The sequence below is a fragment of the Fundulus heteroclitus genome, chromosome 7, assembly GCF_011125445.2.
Source record: "Fundulus heteroclitus isolate FHET01 chromosome 7, MU-UCD_Fhet_4.1, whole genome shotgun sequence".
Classification (NCBI taxonomy): Eukaryota; Metazoa; Chordata; class Actinopteri; order Cyprinodontiformes; family Fundulidae; genus Fundulus; species Fundulus heteroclitus.
In genome coordinates, this window is record NC_046367.1 from 13,912,465 (window position 1) to 13,930,198 (window position 17,734).

Below are 17,734 nucleotides of genomic sequence, written 5' to 3' on the forward strand. Positions count from 1 at the left end.
AGAGTAGGACATGAGGAGGGCGAGAAGTCAGTGGAAGCAGCACAATCTACACCAGGTCTCTGCAAAGCATGCGAGCGGGTCGAAGGTGATCAAACAGGAGCGTCAAAGGGAAGCCCCTTGAGAAGTGAGCTTATGAAAAGAAAACGTGAGAGGATAAAAGACGGGGGAAAACAGAGCAGGACTTCTTCTGCGGTACGGTCTTAGTACGATGAGGTAAACGGGGGGAGGTTAACGGGATAAACCGTCCGTCGGTTACCTCGCTGGCTATTTTGGTGGCGTGCCTGACATGAATCATGGCGGGGGTGACCTCCAAGCCCGAGAGGTTCTTTCCCCTCACGTTCTCCTCAAAGTCCCTCTTATAGTCTTTCTATTGAGCCACAAAGACAAGACAGACAGAGCTCAGACAAAAAAACGCATGCAAGCGGCAGTGCAGTTACGGCATCACTGTTTGCAGAGCACTGAACGGAACAGCCACTTCGCAGTCTGTGAGGTTTACGCTAAACGTTTAGCCTGGAAGTCTGCACCAAAGGATGGGAGGAAAAACAGCTGTCCACTGTGCTTTTATTGCTTTTAATTTTTAATAAATGTTTGTGATAACCACTGTGAAAACCTATGCAGGTCTAAGCACAAAACGATTTGGGGTCCTCCAACAACAAGTAATCAGCTAGCACTATTAAAGTGGCTCAACTAGTATGCAGTTCATATCATCCATATTCAAGTATTTATCCATTATAGTGTTGGGTTTAAAATCATTTACACCCCCTGGCAGATTTAGATCTGGAATGCTTTTCATTCAACCAACACGTTTGTTCCTCAGAGGAAATGAAAGAAGCGTCTCTCAGAAGATAACAAGACAATGTAGAAGGAGTCTCAATTTTGAAATAACGGGGGTAAAAAAAGAAATCAGATGTTATTCACATTTCATTTTTAAAGGATTAAAGCCAAAATATTTATTCCCTCTTCAATGGTAAAAAAAAAATCCCTCTTTAGGGATAAGCTCCAATTCTTTGAGCTTGGATGGCCTCCTATCCATCACCCTAATCTTTAGCTCCACCCACAGATCCTTGTTCTGATTCAAGTCTAGGTTCTGACTTGGTCACCCTGAAACGTGAACATTACTTCCAGTCAGAGGACAAAATCAAAAGATGACTTTAAGCCTAAATCTCCTGGGGGGTATGACTACTGTTGGGCTTAACCATAAATTCAAAACAATGTTTATTATACTTTACAACCACACAGCCATATCAGCAGACAGTGTAAATCATCAAATGGCTTTACGATCGAACGTGTGTTTGGGGGTTTGTTGTTTTTGAGACCCGTTCAAAGATCCTCATGATGATCACCAAATAACGTCGCTCAATGACGTAATGATTTCAAATAACTATAACAGGGTATGTTGCAACTAAAGTGTTCAGGTTTCCAGTTAAAGGAGCAAAGTTCTTTAAGTGGTTTAAAAGTGAAGATTGAATGCCCACGCCTTGGAACGTTGTCTCACCAAAAAATAACAATGAAGTTCAGAATAACAGTGGTTAAAAAAAAAGATGCTTTAAAAGAAGACATTGATATAAGAAGCAATAAATGAATGGACATCAAATAGGTAAGAAGTGAGTCGTTCTAATCGAAGACTGGTTCGGTAAACCTGGAAAAAAACGTTTATCTTTATGTACCTAGAACATAACATTGTAAATTAACAACATTTTATGACTTCGTAAGACCCTGCAGAACCCTTTTGTGTTGCTTAAATCATGTTTTCGTCGCATCATTAAGCCTCTGCTCACTTCATGTATTGCTAGGGCCGGCTCTGGGTCTTTAGGAAATCCAAAGATTTGCTTTCCTGCTGACTTCTCTGCATCAGAGTGGAAGTCAAGCTGGTAGGTAAGCAACATTTCATCACTTTTCAGTCTGCCTTCAGCTGAAAACCTTTGTGAGCACAGCTAACGACAGCCGATGAAGGCAACAGTGATTCGTCAGCGCCAGAAAGGTAATTATACATCAACAGATACTAAAGCAATGTATTCCATTTGCAGTTAACTAGCAGTTGTATGCTCTTCAAGATTTTAAACAAATTCTGCCAATTCGTAGTTAACAAACCATCCAAAAAGCTCAGAAACTGATAACAAGGGGCACTGCATTTCGGCTCTAACGAGACACAAAGGAGTCTTTGAAGCAAAGCTGGCATCTGCAGCTACTTTAAGCACAAAGGAGAGATAAAGGAGGGTCTACCTGGCTCTGCATGTGCTGCGCCTCCTTAGCCGTCACATAAGTTGGGGTCTCAAAGTCCAGCATGGGCTTGCCCTTCTCCTTCTCATACTTCTCCTTGTATTTAACCTGAAATGGTCCAAACACACACACAATGTAAAACAGGCTTTGTTTAAACGTCGCCACTTAAAAGCTCGTCCATCGTTTCCACAAACTGACAAACGTGATTGGCCAGTGTATCAGGTAGGGATGTCCCGATCCAAACAAATGAAAGAATTGGCTTTGGGGTCCCTGACTAATCCAGACTCCTGCGACCTGTTGTTGCTCCGCCTCTGATTTTATGTCAGCGGCACCAGATGCGTTAGCACTAGCTCTCCGCGCAAGGCTAGTAAAACTGCTGGCCACGCACATTATTTTATTAAACTAAAGAATCTAGGTTTTCCCATAACAATGCACACGTGTTTCCTCCTTTATAGAGACGTTCACCGTGATATAGAGACTGTATTGTCCGCTGCAGTCCTCTGTATCACGCGGTCCTGCTCTCTGCCGCTGCTCCCATGTCCCCAGAGGGCTGAGTTAAGCAGAAAGCAGCTGAAACAGTGGCGATTCAATTCTACAACGGTTGAAGCAAAGCACCATTTTCTTTGCTGTAAGTTTTGTTTGCACATGATTCACAGGAACCAATGAAGTGCGATTCATTGCGATTCTTTGTGCAGACTTTGCTAGCTTTAGCCTGGCCCTTCTGCAGCCGGCTCAGGTAAAAAAACGTTGTCAGCAGGAGCTCAATGTGAGGTTACTGAACACCGTAATGGTACGCGTGGAGCCAAATACATCTCTGGAAACAGCTTTTTAGGTGACATGATGTCAAAACATTACAGACGTTTCTTGACCTGGTTTACTCCATGTTGGAGCAGCGTATCAAGGCTGTCCTGCAGAAACTGGTTGGGAAAAATAAAAAATAAAAAAATAATCCACAGCTGTCCAGAAAAACAGAGGACAAACGCAATGAAACTGAGGACATCCCCATTCTTTGAATCGGGACATCCCTGGGATGGGGTGAACATTGAGACAAACTGGAAGGTACTTTTAGGTTGGCAACGGGTTTGCCGGTCCCCGGAGTCTGCGTCACTTACGTTGCTCTGCAGCTCAGAGGCCTCCTTGAGATGAAGTTGCTCTGGTGTGTCAGCGATCATGTGGTAGTGACCCTTACTCTCCTCAAATTTCTTCTTGTAGCGGTACTACAGGGGATTCCCAGTAAAGTAAGGCAGCTCAGTACAGCGAATCAGAAGCTAGAGCCTACTCCGTTAAAAAATGCTCGCAGGGCGCCTGGCGGGAGTATTCACACGCCGACAACCTTTCCACATTTTCTCACATTAAAACTCACAAAATCTGCGGTTTTATGTTGGAACTGTATGTGATAGACCAAAGCAAAGTAGTGTGAAATTGTGAATAAAAAAAAAAAATGCATGTTTGGGTTAAGGGTTTTCAGGTTTTGCCACAGATTATTAGCTACATCCAGGTCTGGACTTTGGCTGGACCACTTCTGCTACACAAACGAGCTTTGATCCAAACCATTTTATTGTAGCTCTGGGTTCATTTAGGGCAGTTTTCCTGTAGGAAGATTAATCTGCCCTCCTGTTTCAAGTCTTTTACACCAGGTTTCCTTCCAGGATCGCCTTGTATTTCTCTCCATCCATCTTCCCGTCCACGTCCCTGCTGACGTAAACCCTCCCCACCACATGATGCTGCCACCACGTTTTTCACTACAGGGACGGCGTGTTCTGGCAGGGCCAACTCTGACATCTTTTTTTCACAGATGCATTGTGTTGCTGCGCTGACAGATTCCCCCTCCTGAGCGGGGGAATCTCTGCAGCTACTCCAGTGCCACTGAGGGTTTCTCTTATTGATACCCTCCTTCCTAATCCTGCCCGTTCAGAAGAACTGGTGTGCTTTGTTAAGTTTACACAGCAGCTACTTTTACCCTGAGGTTAAATCACACGTCCTTTCAGTTTATCAAGTAGAGGATTTCTAAGGGGAATAGTTTGCACTGGGTTTTAATTTGGGAGTTTTAGATGAACCGGGGACTGCATGCCACCCTTTTTTAGAGTTTTATCAGGGAACACCACGTCTCGTTTTCCTCCACAACGTTGAGTTGGTCCATCACATAAGATCCCCTGAAGCTGGCGACCGTAACGTGACCAAATGTGAGAAAGCGCCGCGGAGCATGAATACCATCGCAGGGCCCCGCGAATGTTATAGCAGAGATGAAGGCTCACTTCATACGTTAATGGAAAGATGTAGTTTCAAATCGGGGGGGGTAAATGATCAAAGGGAGTTGAAGGTCGTGTTAGGGCGAGCTTCGCTAAAACTTTAATCGGAGGAAAAGGGAAGCATTAGATGTTAAAAGGTGAGGAGGGTCAGGATCACCACCAGATGAGGTCAAAAAGGATTATGGATGTTTAGATGATGGATCCTAGAGTTTAAATCTATGACATGGTGAATGGTTTACCATGAGCGTGTGGGAAGCTGCTGTTACTCTAGGGTTGAGTTTGGCTTCAAAAGACTACAGAGCGGACTGAAAGTAAGCAGCTGGAGTGGGAGGAGGAAAGGGTTAAGCAGTGATGGTGGTGATGGTGATGATGATGATGGGGACATCTTACGTCACTTGACAGCTTGCTGGTGCTCAGGTTGTGCTGCATGGACAGAGACTCCGCCATGTCAGTCACGGGTTTGTGGATCTTCTTCAGGTCACCCTTGTACTTCACCTGCGGGTGGCGTTAACAGAGACACTTTTAATGAAGCAAGCACATAATCTGACGAATCAGAGAGGAGATTTAATTACATGTGTTTTTCAGGGGAAAGAGGTCTGGCATCCTAAGATGGACTCGGCTTTAGAGATCTTTTCTTCGCTCTAGTCTCTTCAGAATTTCATAGTCTATTAAGGTTTTAAAATAATAACTTTTTAAAGGAAAAACACTAAAACTAAGCCATGTAAGGAGTGCTAAAATACTTTCTCAGAAATTATACTTTCTGAATCAAATGTATTTTGATCATCAATTGGTACCCTTTTGTAACTTCTTAACACTTGTAATGGTAAATCAGCCTTAAAAAAAATCTTATTTCATCCCTCAAAGAATTAAAAAACAAACAAAAAAAACTATTTTAGGTAATGAAGTTGATTCAAATCATCTTGCTACCTTGAGTCGATTCTTGGACAACTGTACTCTGCTACTCTTCGAACTGCAAGCAGCCACTTGAACGTACCTGCGACCCCTCTTTATGCATGGAAAGACATAGAAACTAGCACGGCATGACGGCAGCTCTGTGACTACCCACCTCACTAGCCAGATCATTGGCATCCTTCTGGGTTTTGTAAATCTTGCTCTCCTTCGGGTCAAATTGAGGCTTCTTTCCTTTCATCTCCTTATCAAATTTCTCCTTGTACTTCAGCTGGCGAGGCAAAAAAAGGCAGAATATTTTTTAAGTCAACACGAAGTACTGAGTCGGGACCAAAAAGTGGATTTAGAGACTTGAAATGACTGAAAGACAGGATATGCAAAGTGTATACAACAGGATTAGTAACTTACAGTTTCTTTGTGGTGGACATGCTGTATGACGCCTGGTAATCATGTATAGTACCAGCCCACATTTATTGCCTGCACCCCCAGTAAATATGTGACAAGATTCATTCATCTTTTTAACCGCAGTAGAATAATATCACCTTTCGACCAGTCCAACTTTTAATTTCTGTGCATTTATTCGTCATGGAGGAAAATCCCATCATGAGAACTAATTATTTTCATTAGAATTACTGGTGGCACAATTATTGACACCCTTGATGATCCCTTCAGATAAGCTCTCCTGAAGCCTGTTGCATTTAAACTCCAAAGGTGTGCTTTGATCAGATTTTTATCAACAAACACTACAGGGCTCGGCTGTTTGGCATTAGTGAAAAAAAGGAATATATGGCCCACTGTTAAGTAGGGTGGAATATCTGTAACGATGTGGGCCTGCTTCTTTTCCAAAGTTTCTGGGAAACCTTTTAGAGCGCACACCGCCATGAACTCTTTGAAATACAAGGATGTTTAGGAAATTTTGGACAACCTAGTGAGATTGTGCAAAAAAGAATGATCAAAAATGTTTAAAGTCTCTCTCCCTGTATGCGCCAACATTGCGAGATACCACAATAGAAGATTAAGTTCTGCCCTTTTTGGTAAAATGGGCTTTTGGTATTAAGACAATAGATTCAAAAATCATGCTATCTGTGATTTTATTAAAAGAAGTTCTGAATTCTCCCCCCCCCCCCCCCCCAACAGAATAAATGTACAAAAAGTAAAGGTTTCCAGGGCCTTTTTTCAGTGTGGAATTATTCTTCTGCAATAAAAGATAAATTTATTTACTGCAAGTTATGCACATCCTTATCAGGGATGCTAATACATGTTGCTGGCAATTTATTTGTTCCTATAGGTGCATGCAAATAACTTGTGTATATATATATATATATATATATATATATATATATATATATATATATATATATATATATATATATATATATATATATATATATATATATTTATATATATATATATATATATATATATATATATTTATATATATAATAACCAATCCACAGCCAGTACGATGATAAATGACAGGAAAAGTCAATAGCTGCCCTTTTAAACAGAGATCTGAAAAGTTCAAAGGAGATTTAATGACAAGACATTTCATCTTTGTTAGTCAGAGCCTTTGAACAAGCTTTAATGCGTCGTTGATTTATTCTTCAGTAAAAAGAACAGTATGTGTTTGTAATCTATTTCTGTTGCCAAGTAAGAGTAATAACAGTATTCTTTGGTCCGTGTATGCAAAGCCTAAACTTAATACATCATAATAAATATGAAGGGATGTTATGATGTTCCTAAACCGCTAACGTAGTTCTGCATAAAGGATGGGCTAAAACAGATCAATACAAAAATATGTAAATACAATAATTTGAAGTTAAGCAATAGCATCCTCTGTCTGTGAGGCTATGCTGACCTCTAGTGGCCAAAATATAAATCAATGATAAACTGCAAGCTTTTCAGAAAAAAATCCAGTTGGAAGAGTTTGGTGATATTTCTGCTTGTTTCAGTCTGTGAACGATCAGAAACACACCCGCAGACTGAAAGAGGGAAACCTGAAACTATTAGATAAATACAAACAAATACGGTATGAATACTTGCGCAGCTAAGGCCGCGATGCATTTTTTTCTACGCTTAGCAACGAGCCAGAGCTTTTTCAGCGGGAGAAAACAAGGGATGCACACAGAACCGAAGGGTGCACACAAACAGCAAAACAAATCAAAGCACAAAACTGTTTCATACACCGCAAATAAATGTTTTTAGACCCATGTAGTTTAAAAACACTCAATTACACCGATAAAAAAAAAACTAAATCCTTCTAAGATCAGTCAAAGGGTTGAAAGGGAAGGAACTTGTAGACAAAGGAGACAAACACGTAGCAGCAGCCCTTCAGCTTTAGGACATGCGCCTCCTTACATCACTAGTCACCGCACTCATTTTCTTAATGTGCCGCATCAGAGGGGTATCATAGGAAGCTGCTCCATGGAGGGAGGCCGTGGCCTCCACCTACAAAGCGCAGTGAGATGGTGGAATGAGAATACAAAGACGATTATGGAAGCAGGGATGAGAGGAATGAGATTAGAATTACTAGTGAGAGAGAAGAAGAAGAAGAATGGAGAAGGAAGAGAGACACAAGGTGTGGTTTAAGGGTGGAGTTAGACATGTACAATGATATGAGCCGTTAAACGTAAACATATTATATGAAGTCACAGTGACAGATTAAAACATGGATTTTAATACAGGATGGCGGAGGAGGCACTAGCTAAGAGCTGCTAGTTCGGTCATTAGCTGTGCAAAAGAGGAGTGCTGCTAAGCATCACATCTACCACGGCAAGTTTAACCCGCGGAAGGTAGTCTTAAGCAGGGAAGGTGGTTCTTATTATTTTTGTTGCCACTTCCCGATTTTAGCAGCCACATACATTAAAACAAGGTAAAAGAAAAATAAACGGAAGCACAGAAATGATACTTTCCATACAGTATTTGCAAACGCCCACGGAGAAGGAGATGTGTTTGTATTCTGAGATGTACGAAGAGAAATGATTTATTTCTTGTGCTGTATACCTGACTGGTCAGCTGGGAAACATGGGTTGCCAAAGCAATGTCCGGCCGGTTGACCAGAGAACCTCCACGGCTGGCCTCTTCGCGGGCTTTTTCACGGTAGCCGATCTGATGGACACAAGGGGGAAACCAGAATCAGAGGGCCGTAAACAAGATGAACTGAGGGGACAAATTGCCTTTGGGCAATAAAGCTGATGTAATTTAATCTAATCTAATCTAATCTGACAAGTATTGATTTTTTTTCTATTTCTACAGAATGTTCGATTTTTGCAGTAATGTCCAAAAGTGCTTAAAGTAAAACGTGATTTAAATGATGTACATTAACCAATTAGAGACGATATTTGGACATCCTCTTGCACAAATCAAATCACCCTTTTCTCTCCAGAAAGGTGCTAAATGTCAAATTTAAAGCTTTAAAGCTTCACCATTTATTGTACAGATTGTGACTCATAGTGATGCTTTGGTGAATGCAAAATTTGTTGTTGCTCTTCTTCTAACACTGGCAGTGAACAGTTGAAGACTGAAACAAATTTCTACTCATATTCCTCTCCAGAGAGGTATGTTTGCATTCTCTACCTAGTGAGGTTTACATTTAGGCTCATGCAGATGCATGTTTATCGTTGACTGGCTGTCTTAGACGCTCTTGACCAAGAATCGAGACCAGAACCCTATTCAACATCACTGGACAGCAACCATTTGTGCAATATGGAGGTGTGTGCGCTTGTCTTGGGTTGGGAGCACAAATCTTGCCAACCTCTATGTACAAGAGGCACAATATCCATCCACTTATCTAACACGGTAGGCTTGTTGATATTCAAAACCGTCAGGGAACTCCAATGCATCTTTATGCGTAATGGAGAACATGCACCCCTGCAGAGATCGCACTATCCTACCTGACTTTTAATAACATGTTACTCACTACAATGAACTAAAGCTTCATGCAGCACATGCAGTACATGTATTTGATGCTTACATCACTGATAAGCTTAGCAGCCTGGGTGGCCTTCCTGATGTCAGGACGGTCAGCTACAGTAGTGTAGTGAAGGTTGGCCTTGGCATCCTTTTTATAGGCAATCTGTGACATGACACAGAGGGGCAGAAAGAGTAAAAATGCACTGAAAACTGATCGGCAACCCAAAAAGAAAGCAAAAAAAAGCTACAAATCAATCAGTGAAGTGTAAGTGTAGAAACGTCACATTGCTCTGGCTCTTCGCCACGTCCATGGCATGCTGAACATCCGGTGGCACCATCATTTGGTTGTATACCGACTTGCCCTTTTCCTTCTCAAACTTCTGTTTGTATTGTTTCTGCAAGTAAGGGGGGGGGGGGACAACAAAGCGTTTTCAGCGGCTGCACAAACGCAGTTCAGGATGAGGGGACGGTTGGGTTGATTTGGGTCAAAAAAAAGAAAAAAGGGAAATAATGAGAGCAAGGTGTACCTGGCTGACCAGCTTCTTGACCTCCTTGCTGTGAGCGGTATCACGAGTCTCAGCCAGCTTGGTGAATGAGCTGGACTGCATGGCCTTCTTGCTTTCCTGCTTGTATTTGCTCTGCGAATGAAAACCAGAGGATCACAACTCACAACGTGATGTGGATACGCTGTATTTCGAAACCAGCCCAAGGCTTCCTCAAGGATGTGCACATAGCGTCGGTCCTTACCTCTGATACCAGGGTGCGCACAGCTTTGGCGTGGAGAATCTGAGGTGTATCCATAACCGGTATGTAGTGACCCTTTGACTTTTCATACTTCTCTTTGTACTTCACCTGGGAAGGGTGAGTGGAGAAAGTGCCCATTATGTTGATGCCACCTATGCTCACGTTTGAAATCAAAACATTTTCGGTCCTTCACGGAGAGACAACGCGAATACTTACGTCGCTGGCCATTTCAGCATTTTTCATGCACAGGAGGGTGTACTTATCATCAACGACGGGAATCACGCAGCCCTTCATCATCTCTTTGTCGTACTTGTACTCAACCTGGGTGCGAAATAGAATTTAGGTCAACTCTAAGGTGCGAACAAAGACATAGAAATCGCACCTCTGTTGGAAATGAGAAGAATGGACTCACATCACTCTGCTGCATAGAGTTTTTGGCAGCATTGAGGAAGTCTGGTCTGTCTGCCGTCCAGATCCACTTGTTCTTGGTCGCCTCATACTTCTTCTTGTAGTCCAGCTGACAGGAGAAACACAAGGAGCATTTGATCATTAATGGTTTATCGTGCTCAGTTTTTTTAACCGGCACTTGGCATTTCTTTATGCGGTTATTAATGGCTGCTTACATTGCTGATGTTCTTGTAGGCCTCCTTGGCGGCACGGATCTCATGAGCCTCGGGGTCCATGTTGATCTGGGCTTTGCTCTTCTCGTACACCTCTTTGTATTTCAGCTGCAAGATGAATAAAAAAATGGTTAAATTTTTTTTTTCCTGCCTTCAAGTTTCAAATCTGCATCCAACAGTCACGTGAAGGCATGGTCTGGTTGTCATCAACCACGATGGAGTAAAACTAAATGTTCCATCATCGTGCTTGAAGTCCTTCAAATGAGATGCTATAAAACATGCCCAAATGAATGGAGTTCCCCAGCTGTATGAAGTCTAGAATAATAGTCTAGAATAATAGTCAGACACAGAGTTTTTCGCGCTAACAGCAGGATGTGCTGGTGAAGATTCTCAGTCATCCAGGTCATGGTCATCCCAAAAAAAAGTAAAAAAACAAAAACAGCTTAATGACTTTAACGACTGCCCATTACTAAAGGGGTGGACCTGTTTCTGTTGAATTTGTTAATAGGCCTTTGTTGGGCAGTAGTATAAAATTTGATATTCCACATTACTCCAGACTTTTTGAATTGAAAAAGCTTCCTGGAGAGGAAGCAAAACGTCTTCAAACTACGTAAAACAAGTGCAGTTGTTTTTGTTTTTTACTTTTTTTTGGTAAGAGCAGGATGTGCTGGTAAAGCAGCCAGGTGCAGGCTGGCTAACCGTGCAGATATCCTAAGTAAGTAGTCAGCTAACATTGCCCTATTATCCCCCCAGTGCCATTTTATAAGGGGCAGAAAGGCAAAACATTTTGGGTAAGCAAGTTCACATTAAAAACTACTAGAATTGGTCGGTGGAAGGGGCTCTTGTTCTGTATTTCTGCTTAGATAAAATAATACTATTGCAGATTCTATGTTGCATTATTTAAGTAATATAGGAACTAATGTTGCGTTTTGGATTTAAATGCATGCGATAAGATTGTTTTAAAGGATTTTTTTGGTTCAGAACTTGAGGTAATATCTCTTCGCCGGAGTGGAACTTACGTTGCTGGTGATCTCTTTGACTTTCTTCATGTGCTGCTGGTGTGGAGTATCATAAGGCAAGGTGTATCCCTTGGCCTTGGTCTTGTTGTGCTCCATCTTATAGATGACCTAAGAGGACACGATTTCATCATTGTACAATAGCGTCAAACAAAAAAATAACAGTTAAGACGTCATAGGGGAAAGGAGAACACAAAACTCACATCGGTGATCTTCTTGCTGCGTTTGTGAGCCTCATACTCGGGAGTCTCCAGAACAGAAGTGAACTTATCTTTGGCACGCTCGTACTGCTCCCGGTACTTCCACTGAGGAAGGATGAGTTAAGATGTTTAAGTTAGTGTAGCTCTTAAAAAGGCTCTGTATTAAATGTTTCCAATCTAAATCCAACTTTGGCTGCTTCTAAAGAGAAAACTATCCAAAAAAAAGTTATAGATCCATTGCTTAAAGGATCTTTGAATCATAAGGGGAGAAAAAAACATGTATTTCTTATTCTCCGTCCAGATAATAAAGATTTAACAAGCAATTGAAATAGCGGAACAGCAAATTATGCCTGAGATGTAATAATAATGTAACTATTTTCAGTTTTTTTTTTTGGATAGTTATCTGACTCAGATCTCAAGGAAAGGTTTCATTAGCAATAAGTGGAGTGTTGGCATGCATGATAGTCACCAAAAAACATGCTTTATGAGACACAGACAGATGCAAAGATGAGAATTAAAACACAAGACACCACTGATGACCAGCTGCTCTTCTCACTGACCTACATTTAGTTTCCTTTCAGAATTTACCCCCCAAAAATCATAAATCAGCTGTAGCAGTCTCAGAAATGATGGTTTTGGATCTTTCCGTGGAGTTGAGAGTACTGCTCAGTTTTCCTGTAATGTTTACCCAACTCTGGTGATCTTTTGCCATTTGTTTGCCAATATTGGAGACTGATCCAATGTAACCTTGTTTTACTAAAAGGCTACACAATAAAAGTTTACTCAAAGAATTTAGAAAAAAAATGTGCCAGCAAGTTACCAATTCTACAATATATCTCATTAAAATCTGCACCACATATAATACATATAGTATAACAACAAAGATCTACACATGTAGAGGGTGACTAACATGTTTGTAGCTGCATTTCAGTATGTCTGCTCGCAACTGGGCAACGGCACGGCTTTTTCTAATGAGTTAAAGTTTAATTAACCAATGAGATGAAAGTGATGGAGGGATTAGGAAATAATGAAGGAGTAGAGGATGGATGTAGAGCCACCTTTGGGTGGATAAAATGGATGGAAGGGATGAAAAGAGCCATGTCCAGAAACACCAGGAAGAGAAAAACTACAACTTTGACTATGACTTTGGTCATGAAACGTTAAAGGTAGGTGATGTGGCAAAAAATATCAGATCGTGTTATTTTCACTTTAAAATCAAAGGTGGAATTTTCTTTGTAAAACTTAGTTCTTATAAGTCAAAATATATGGTTAGATCTAAAAATCATTCGTTAATTGATCTTGGTAGAGAGGATTTAGGCCAAAGAGGTCGTTTCTGAACATATTTACACTTTTGTCAACTTCTGTGGTCCATAATCGACAGACTTCAACAGTCTAAATCCCCAAAATGTTTTAATATAAAAGGTAGAAGACAAAAGCACAACAAAGTGCACTTTTTGTGACATAAAAGCGAGTTTGTGAAGCTGAAGGAAAACAGGTCAAATAAAAATGTACAAAAAAGTGTAGAACCGCAATGAGCAGAATGTGCCGGATAGAAAATTTCACGGTCTCTCTGCTTTGCCGTATATCACCAGCACCTTCGGATCCTAACACTTTTAACCAACGCTACATAGTCCGACCCGACTAGACGGACGAGGTTCCTGTGTGTTTGTGGACAGCTCTGTGTTAGACCTCACCGGTCTCTGACGGTTTACCTTACTGCCCATAATGGACTGGCAAAGGGCTGTGAGGATGTCGGGGCGCAGTAACTCGTTGCAGCCATTCTTTAGTAGATCCTTTGCTCGGGATTTGTACATTTTCTGTCCGCACACACGACGACAACAAGAAACACAAACACACAAAGCATGCCAGAAGTCAGAACAGACGAAGAGACAGAAACAACACTGGGATGACTGGAGGAGAGCTCCGGAGATCCAAGGGAGACACCCGGACGTACTCATCTATGCCCATAGAGAGACGGAAATGAGAGGTTTTAAACGTTTACGATAAAGGTTTAGATCTGTGAGCTCAAGCTGTCTCTCTCATGGCACAGATGCAGACAAGTCAGGCGCACTCAAGGTAGCGGCTGCTATTTGAGTGGCACCGATCACAGGAACCTGTGAGGGACAAATAGGAAGAGAGACAATGAGTAGAGACTGATACAGGGGACCCATCACAGCCATGCGGCGACCCCCCGCCCCACTGGCAGGCCTGTCGACGGCCTCATGCGCCAGTGCGTGCTGTCTGGAGGACCTGCAGGTGGGCCGGCCCGGTCCCCTCAGCACATCCAGAAGGTTTACCTGGCTCATCTTATTGTTCTCCCTGGCCAGCTGGTATCTAGGATCATCTGTAGTTATGGTGAACTTATCCTTGGTCTTCTCATAATTAGCTCTGTAGATCCTCTGCTCAGAATTTCAGAAGGTTGTTAGAAACACAAATGTCTGGGGTGGGGAAAAAGGTGCCTGTAGCACGTCAGCAAACTTTAAAGGAACAGGAGGAAAGGTGTTGCTGTGAAAACGAACAAGACACACGCCTCGCCGCGCACGGAGAACAGTTTTAATCATTTAATCTTGTTTCCCAACCTAAACAATGGTTTCTCAATTGTAAAAATAGCCTAGATGTCTCTCTTTCTAGAAAAAAAAAAAAAAACAGCAGTCACCTCGATCTTTCTTCCCGCTGTACTGGGGTCAGATGTAACAGCGGTCTCAGGCTTGTGGTAATTAATTCCCTGATGTGCTTGTAGCCCCAAATAAGAATACAACCTGAAAATGGTCAGTCTGAACTCCAGTTAAAACATTTTGCTCATCATCCTTGCAGAAATGCTACATTTTCTAGACTCTGAATCCACCTGAAAACAGGTAGTTACATCAAAGCAGGTTTGTCCACAATCCTATTTATAGAAAGGCTCTGTGTAATCATCAGTAAAGTAGATTTCATTACCCAACGATTAAATTAATTTCCACTCATTTCCCACATTAAGCTTCTACGGATTGTGTCAAGTTGCCCTCCTCATCCGTCGCCTTGGTAATCCATCCCTTTGACTCCCATTTCTAACCTTGTAACCTTCTAACAATGTAGTTTATTTAATATTTTATTAACATTGTAACTCCAGGAACACACTTGGGATAAGGCAGCTATTTGTCTAAAAAGTAGGATTTCAGTACCAATACAATTTCAACTCAACTTTCTAATTGTTTTGTAAAATGGTTTAAAGCCTGGTGTCCCCACTGAGCTCTCTAGCGCCCCCGACGTTGGGAATCATTGTTCGAGGCAATAATCAGATAAAAATAGAACATTTGCAATATTTTACCTCCAAGCAGAGAGTCCAGAAGGAAAGCATAGAGACAGATAAACATGGTTGATCATTTCAGAGCAAAGAGAGATCAGATTATTTGATGTACAATGAGGTGAAAGAAGGGAAGAACTCACATCGTTGATCAGAACGGAGGCGTTCCTCGCGGCCTCGAAGAACGGAGAGTCGCACGTGTATTTGAAGTTTCCTCTGTTCTTCTCAAAGGAGGCTTTGTACAGTCTCTGCAATAAACCAGGGTGGTTGAAAACAAACAGGACGCGTAATTGTTGCATGTTTGAAGAACACACGAAGGGAATCGATGCCTCACCTCACTGTACAGGGACTTATTCCTGTCAGCCATCTGCAGGTCAGGAGTGTCCCAGACATAGCACCCAATACCCTTCAGCCACTCCAAGTCCTCCTTGTACTTTACCTAAAGACCGAGGGGGAAAAAAAGGATTTAACACAATGGTTACGCAGCGGGCGAGTCCTTCTGTCTGCTGGGAGGACATGGGACGGCAGTTTTGAGCACTCACGTTGCTGACGTTGTCACCGGCTATCTTGCTGAAGAAGAACTCGGGGCGGTCAGGGATGGACTTCCACGTGCCCAGAGAGTTAATGTACTTCTCCCGGTATTTCACCTGGGGACCAGGAACAGAGAGTGAAGGGAAGTAAGTCACCTTTAAATGTTTTAAATTTGGCGCTCGTAGATGATTTTGGGTCTATTCGTATCAGGCGCTGACCTCGCTGATGTCATCAGTGAACTTGCGGTGGCAGACGATGTCCAGGGCGTCCTTGTTGGTGTGATAATGGCCCTTGGAAAGCTCAAAGGTTTCCTTGTAGCGCAACTGGAGGGAAGAACGAAATGTGGGTAAAGGTTTTTTTTTTTTCACCACTGCCCGTTTAAGCTCTGCATTTGATTAAAAAAAAAACACGACCAAACATATCACCTTTACGAATAATGACGTTGGAAAAATATTGGCGCCATACTTACGTCACTGGACTGCAGGTAGGCTTTCTTGGATCGGATCAGCATGGGCGTATCAGCGATAGCGGTGTACCTGTGCTTCATCTTTTCATACTGCTCTTTGTACTTAGTCTGAGTGGAGAACAAAATAGGTAAGGTCTCAGATGTTTCAGGATACGTAAATCAACTTGGGCGACTTTATCAAGCATGATAAGGGAGGACAGAGAGCTGACCTCACTGTAGACCACTTTCATTTTTCTTGCGTGCTGAATATTTGGGGTGTTCGTTTCTGGAGTGAAGTGAGCTCTCTCCTTCGATGCCAGATCTGTGTACTGGTACTGTAGGCGGGAGAAGAAAAAATCCATCAGCATGTTTTACAGTGGAGAATATGAGAAACGTGCTGAATTATATGCTAGAAGAGCAGAGGTGTGTTTCAGCTTGCCTTGTTAGTCAGCTGTTGGGCCCACTTGACTCTCTTGATGTCCAAAGAATCGGCGATGGAGGAAACCTTAGCCATATCCTTCCTGCTCTGAGCTCTGTATATCCGCTGGATGGAGACAAGCAGTGAAAGAAAATAAAGCTGAAACTGCTGCAAATTCTGAGGAACCTTTACAGGATGTTGCACACTAACAAAAGATTTAAAAAAAACTGTTAGACACCAGGAGATCCAAACCGTTCTTCACAGGGTATGAAAACACGACTTCGTCCGGTCCGAATGGCTTTCTTTCAGCAACAGCTTTCTTGCTGTCTCTCCTCCATAAAGGCCATATTTTTAGAGAGCACAACTAATAGCTGTCCTGTGTACAGATTCTCCCAACCTGAGCTGTGGACCTCTGCAGCCCCTCCGAAGTTACCGAAGGCCTCACGGCTGCTTCTCTTATTAAAGCTCTCCTTGGAATAGCAGTAAATGGGCGAACGATAACCTGGTATCCAGAACTTTACCTTTCTGTACCAGTTTCTGTTGGTCTATCACGTAACGTTACAATAATATATGAAAAATAAAAGAAAAAGTTTAAAGGTATGAACACTCACGTCGCTCATGTGGGTCTTGAGCTCAGTCACACGGTTGTATTCCGGAGTATCTAGGACCACGGTGTAGTTAGACAGGTTCTTCTTGGCGTCCACCGGATAGCTTGTCTGTAAAGCAAAAACAACTCATGTGAGAGACGGGCCGGCTGAAAAAAAGAAGAATATGACGTGAAAAAAAAGGACAAACGGGCAAACGCACCTTGAATTTGGTGATGTTTCGCACGTGGACCATCTCCGGGGTGTCATACAAGAAGCAGCCGACGCCTCTCAGCCACATCAGATCCTCTTTGTACCTCAGCTAATAAAAATAACAACAAGCAAGTTCTTACCAACTTGGTTTGAAACAAAAAAGCGAGATAACCATGTGTCCTTTTTTTCCACACAATACCTCGCTGGTGATCTCGTTGACGTGGCGACAGTGCATGAGTTGGGGTGTGATCGGCATGGAGATCAGCTGGCCTCTGCTGTTGTAGTATTTCTCCCTGTAGAACAGCTAGGGTGAGAGGAGGGGGAAAAAAAAGCATAAACAGCACATCCTCTCAGCTCAGCTAAAGCAGAAAATGAAATGGGAACATCGAT

At 42.3% G+C, this 17,734-nt stretch overlaps 1 protein-coding gene across 29 annotated transcripts in view; it reads right to left on the reverse strand.

Annotated features, from left to right (window-relative positions):
- Positions 1-17,734, reverse strand: part of neb (nebulin) — a 72,588-nt gene that overhangs the window by 14,008 nt on the left and 40,846 nt on the right. For 20 of the 29 annotated variants that reach the window (XM_036138976.1, XM_036138997.1, XM_036138993.1 and 17 more), the window contains 27 exons: positions 17,544-17,648; positions 17,355-17,453; positions 17,159-17,263; positions 16,569-16,673; positions 16,360-16,464; positions 16,154-16,258; positions 15,903-16,007; positions 15,696-15,800; positions 15,488-15,592; positions 15,297-15,401; positions 13,583-13,687; positions 11,874-11,975; positions 11,674-11,781; positions 10,658-10,762; positions 10,447-10,551; positions 10,251-10,355; positions 10,038-10,142; positions 9,818-9,928; positions 9,575-9,685; positions 9,352-9,453; positions 8,382-8,486; positions 7,737-7,826; positions 5,536-5,649; positions 4,860-4,964; positions 3,333-3,437; positions 2,224-2,328; positions 257-367 (listed from right to left, as the gene is read on the reverse strand). In XM_036138976.1, the coding sequence (XP_035994869.1) occupies positions 257-367; positions 2,224-2,328; positions 3,333-3,437; positions 4,860-4,964; positions 5,536-5,649; positions 7,737-7,826; positions 8,382-8,486; positions 9,352-9,453; positions 9,575-9,685; positions 9,818-9,928; positions 10,038-10,142; positions 10,251-10,355; positions 10,447-10,551; positions 10,658-10,762; positions 11,674-11,781; positions 11,874-11,975; positions 13,583-13,687; positions 15,297-15,401; positions 15,488-15,592; positions 15,696-15,800; positions 15,903-16,007; positions 16,154-16,258; positions 16,360-16,464; positions 16,569-16,673; positions 17,159-17,263; positions 17,355-17,453; positions 17,544-17,648 (2,838 nt within the window). Of the gene's footprint in view, positions 1-256; positions 368-2,223; positions 2,329-3,332; positions 3,438-4,859; positions 4,965-5,535; positions 5,650-7,736; positions 7,827-8,381; positions 8,487-9,351; positions 9,454-9,574; positions 9,686-9,817; positions 9,929-10,037; positions 10,143-10,250; positions 10,356-10,446; positions 10,552-10,657; positions 10,763-11,673; positions 11,782-11,873; positions 11,976-13,582; positions 13,688-14,167; positions 14,270-15,296; positions 15,402-15,487; positions 15,593-15,695; positions 15,801-15,902; positions 16,008-16,153; positions 16,259-16,359; positions 16,465-16,568; positions 16,674-17,158; positions 17,264-17,354; positions 17,454-17,543; positions 17,649-17,734 lie in introns of all 29 variants that reach the window. The other 9 variants (XM_036139005.1, XM_036138977.1, XM_036138984.1 and 6 more) reach the window with 6 other exon arrangements.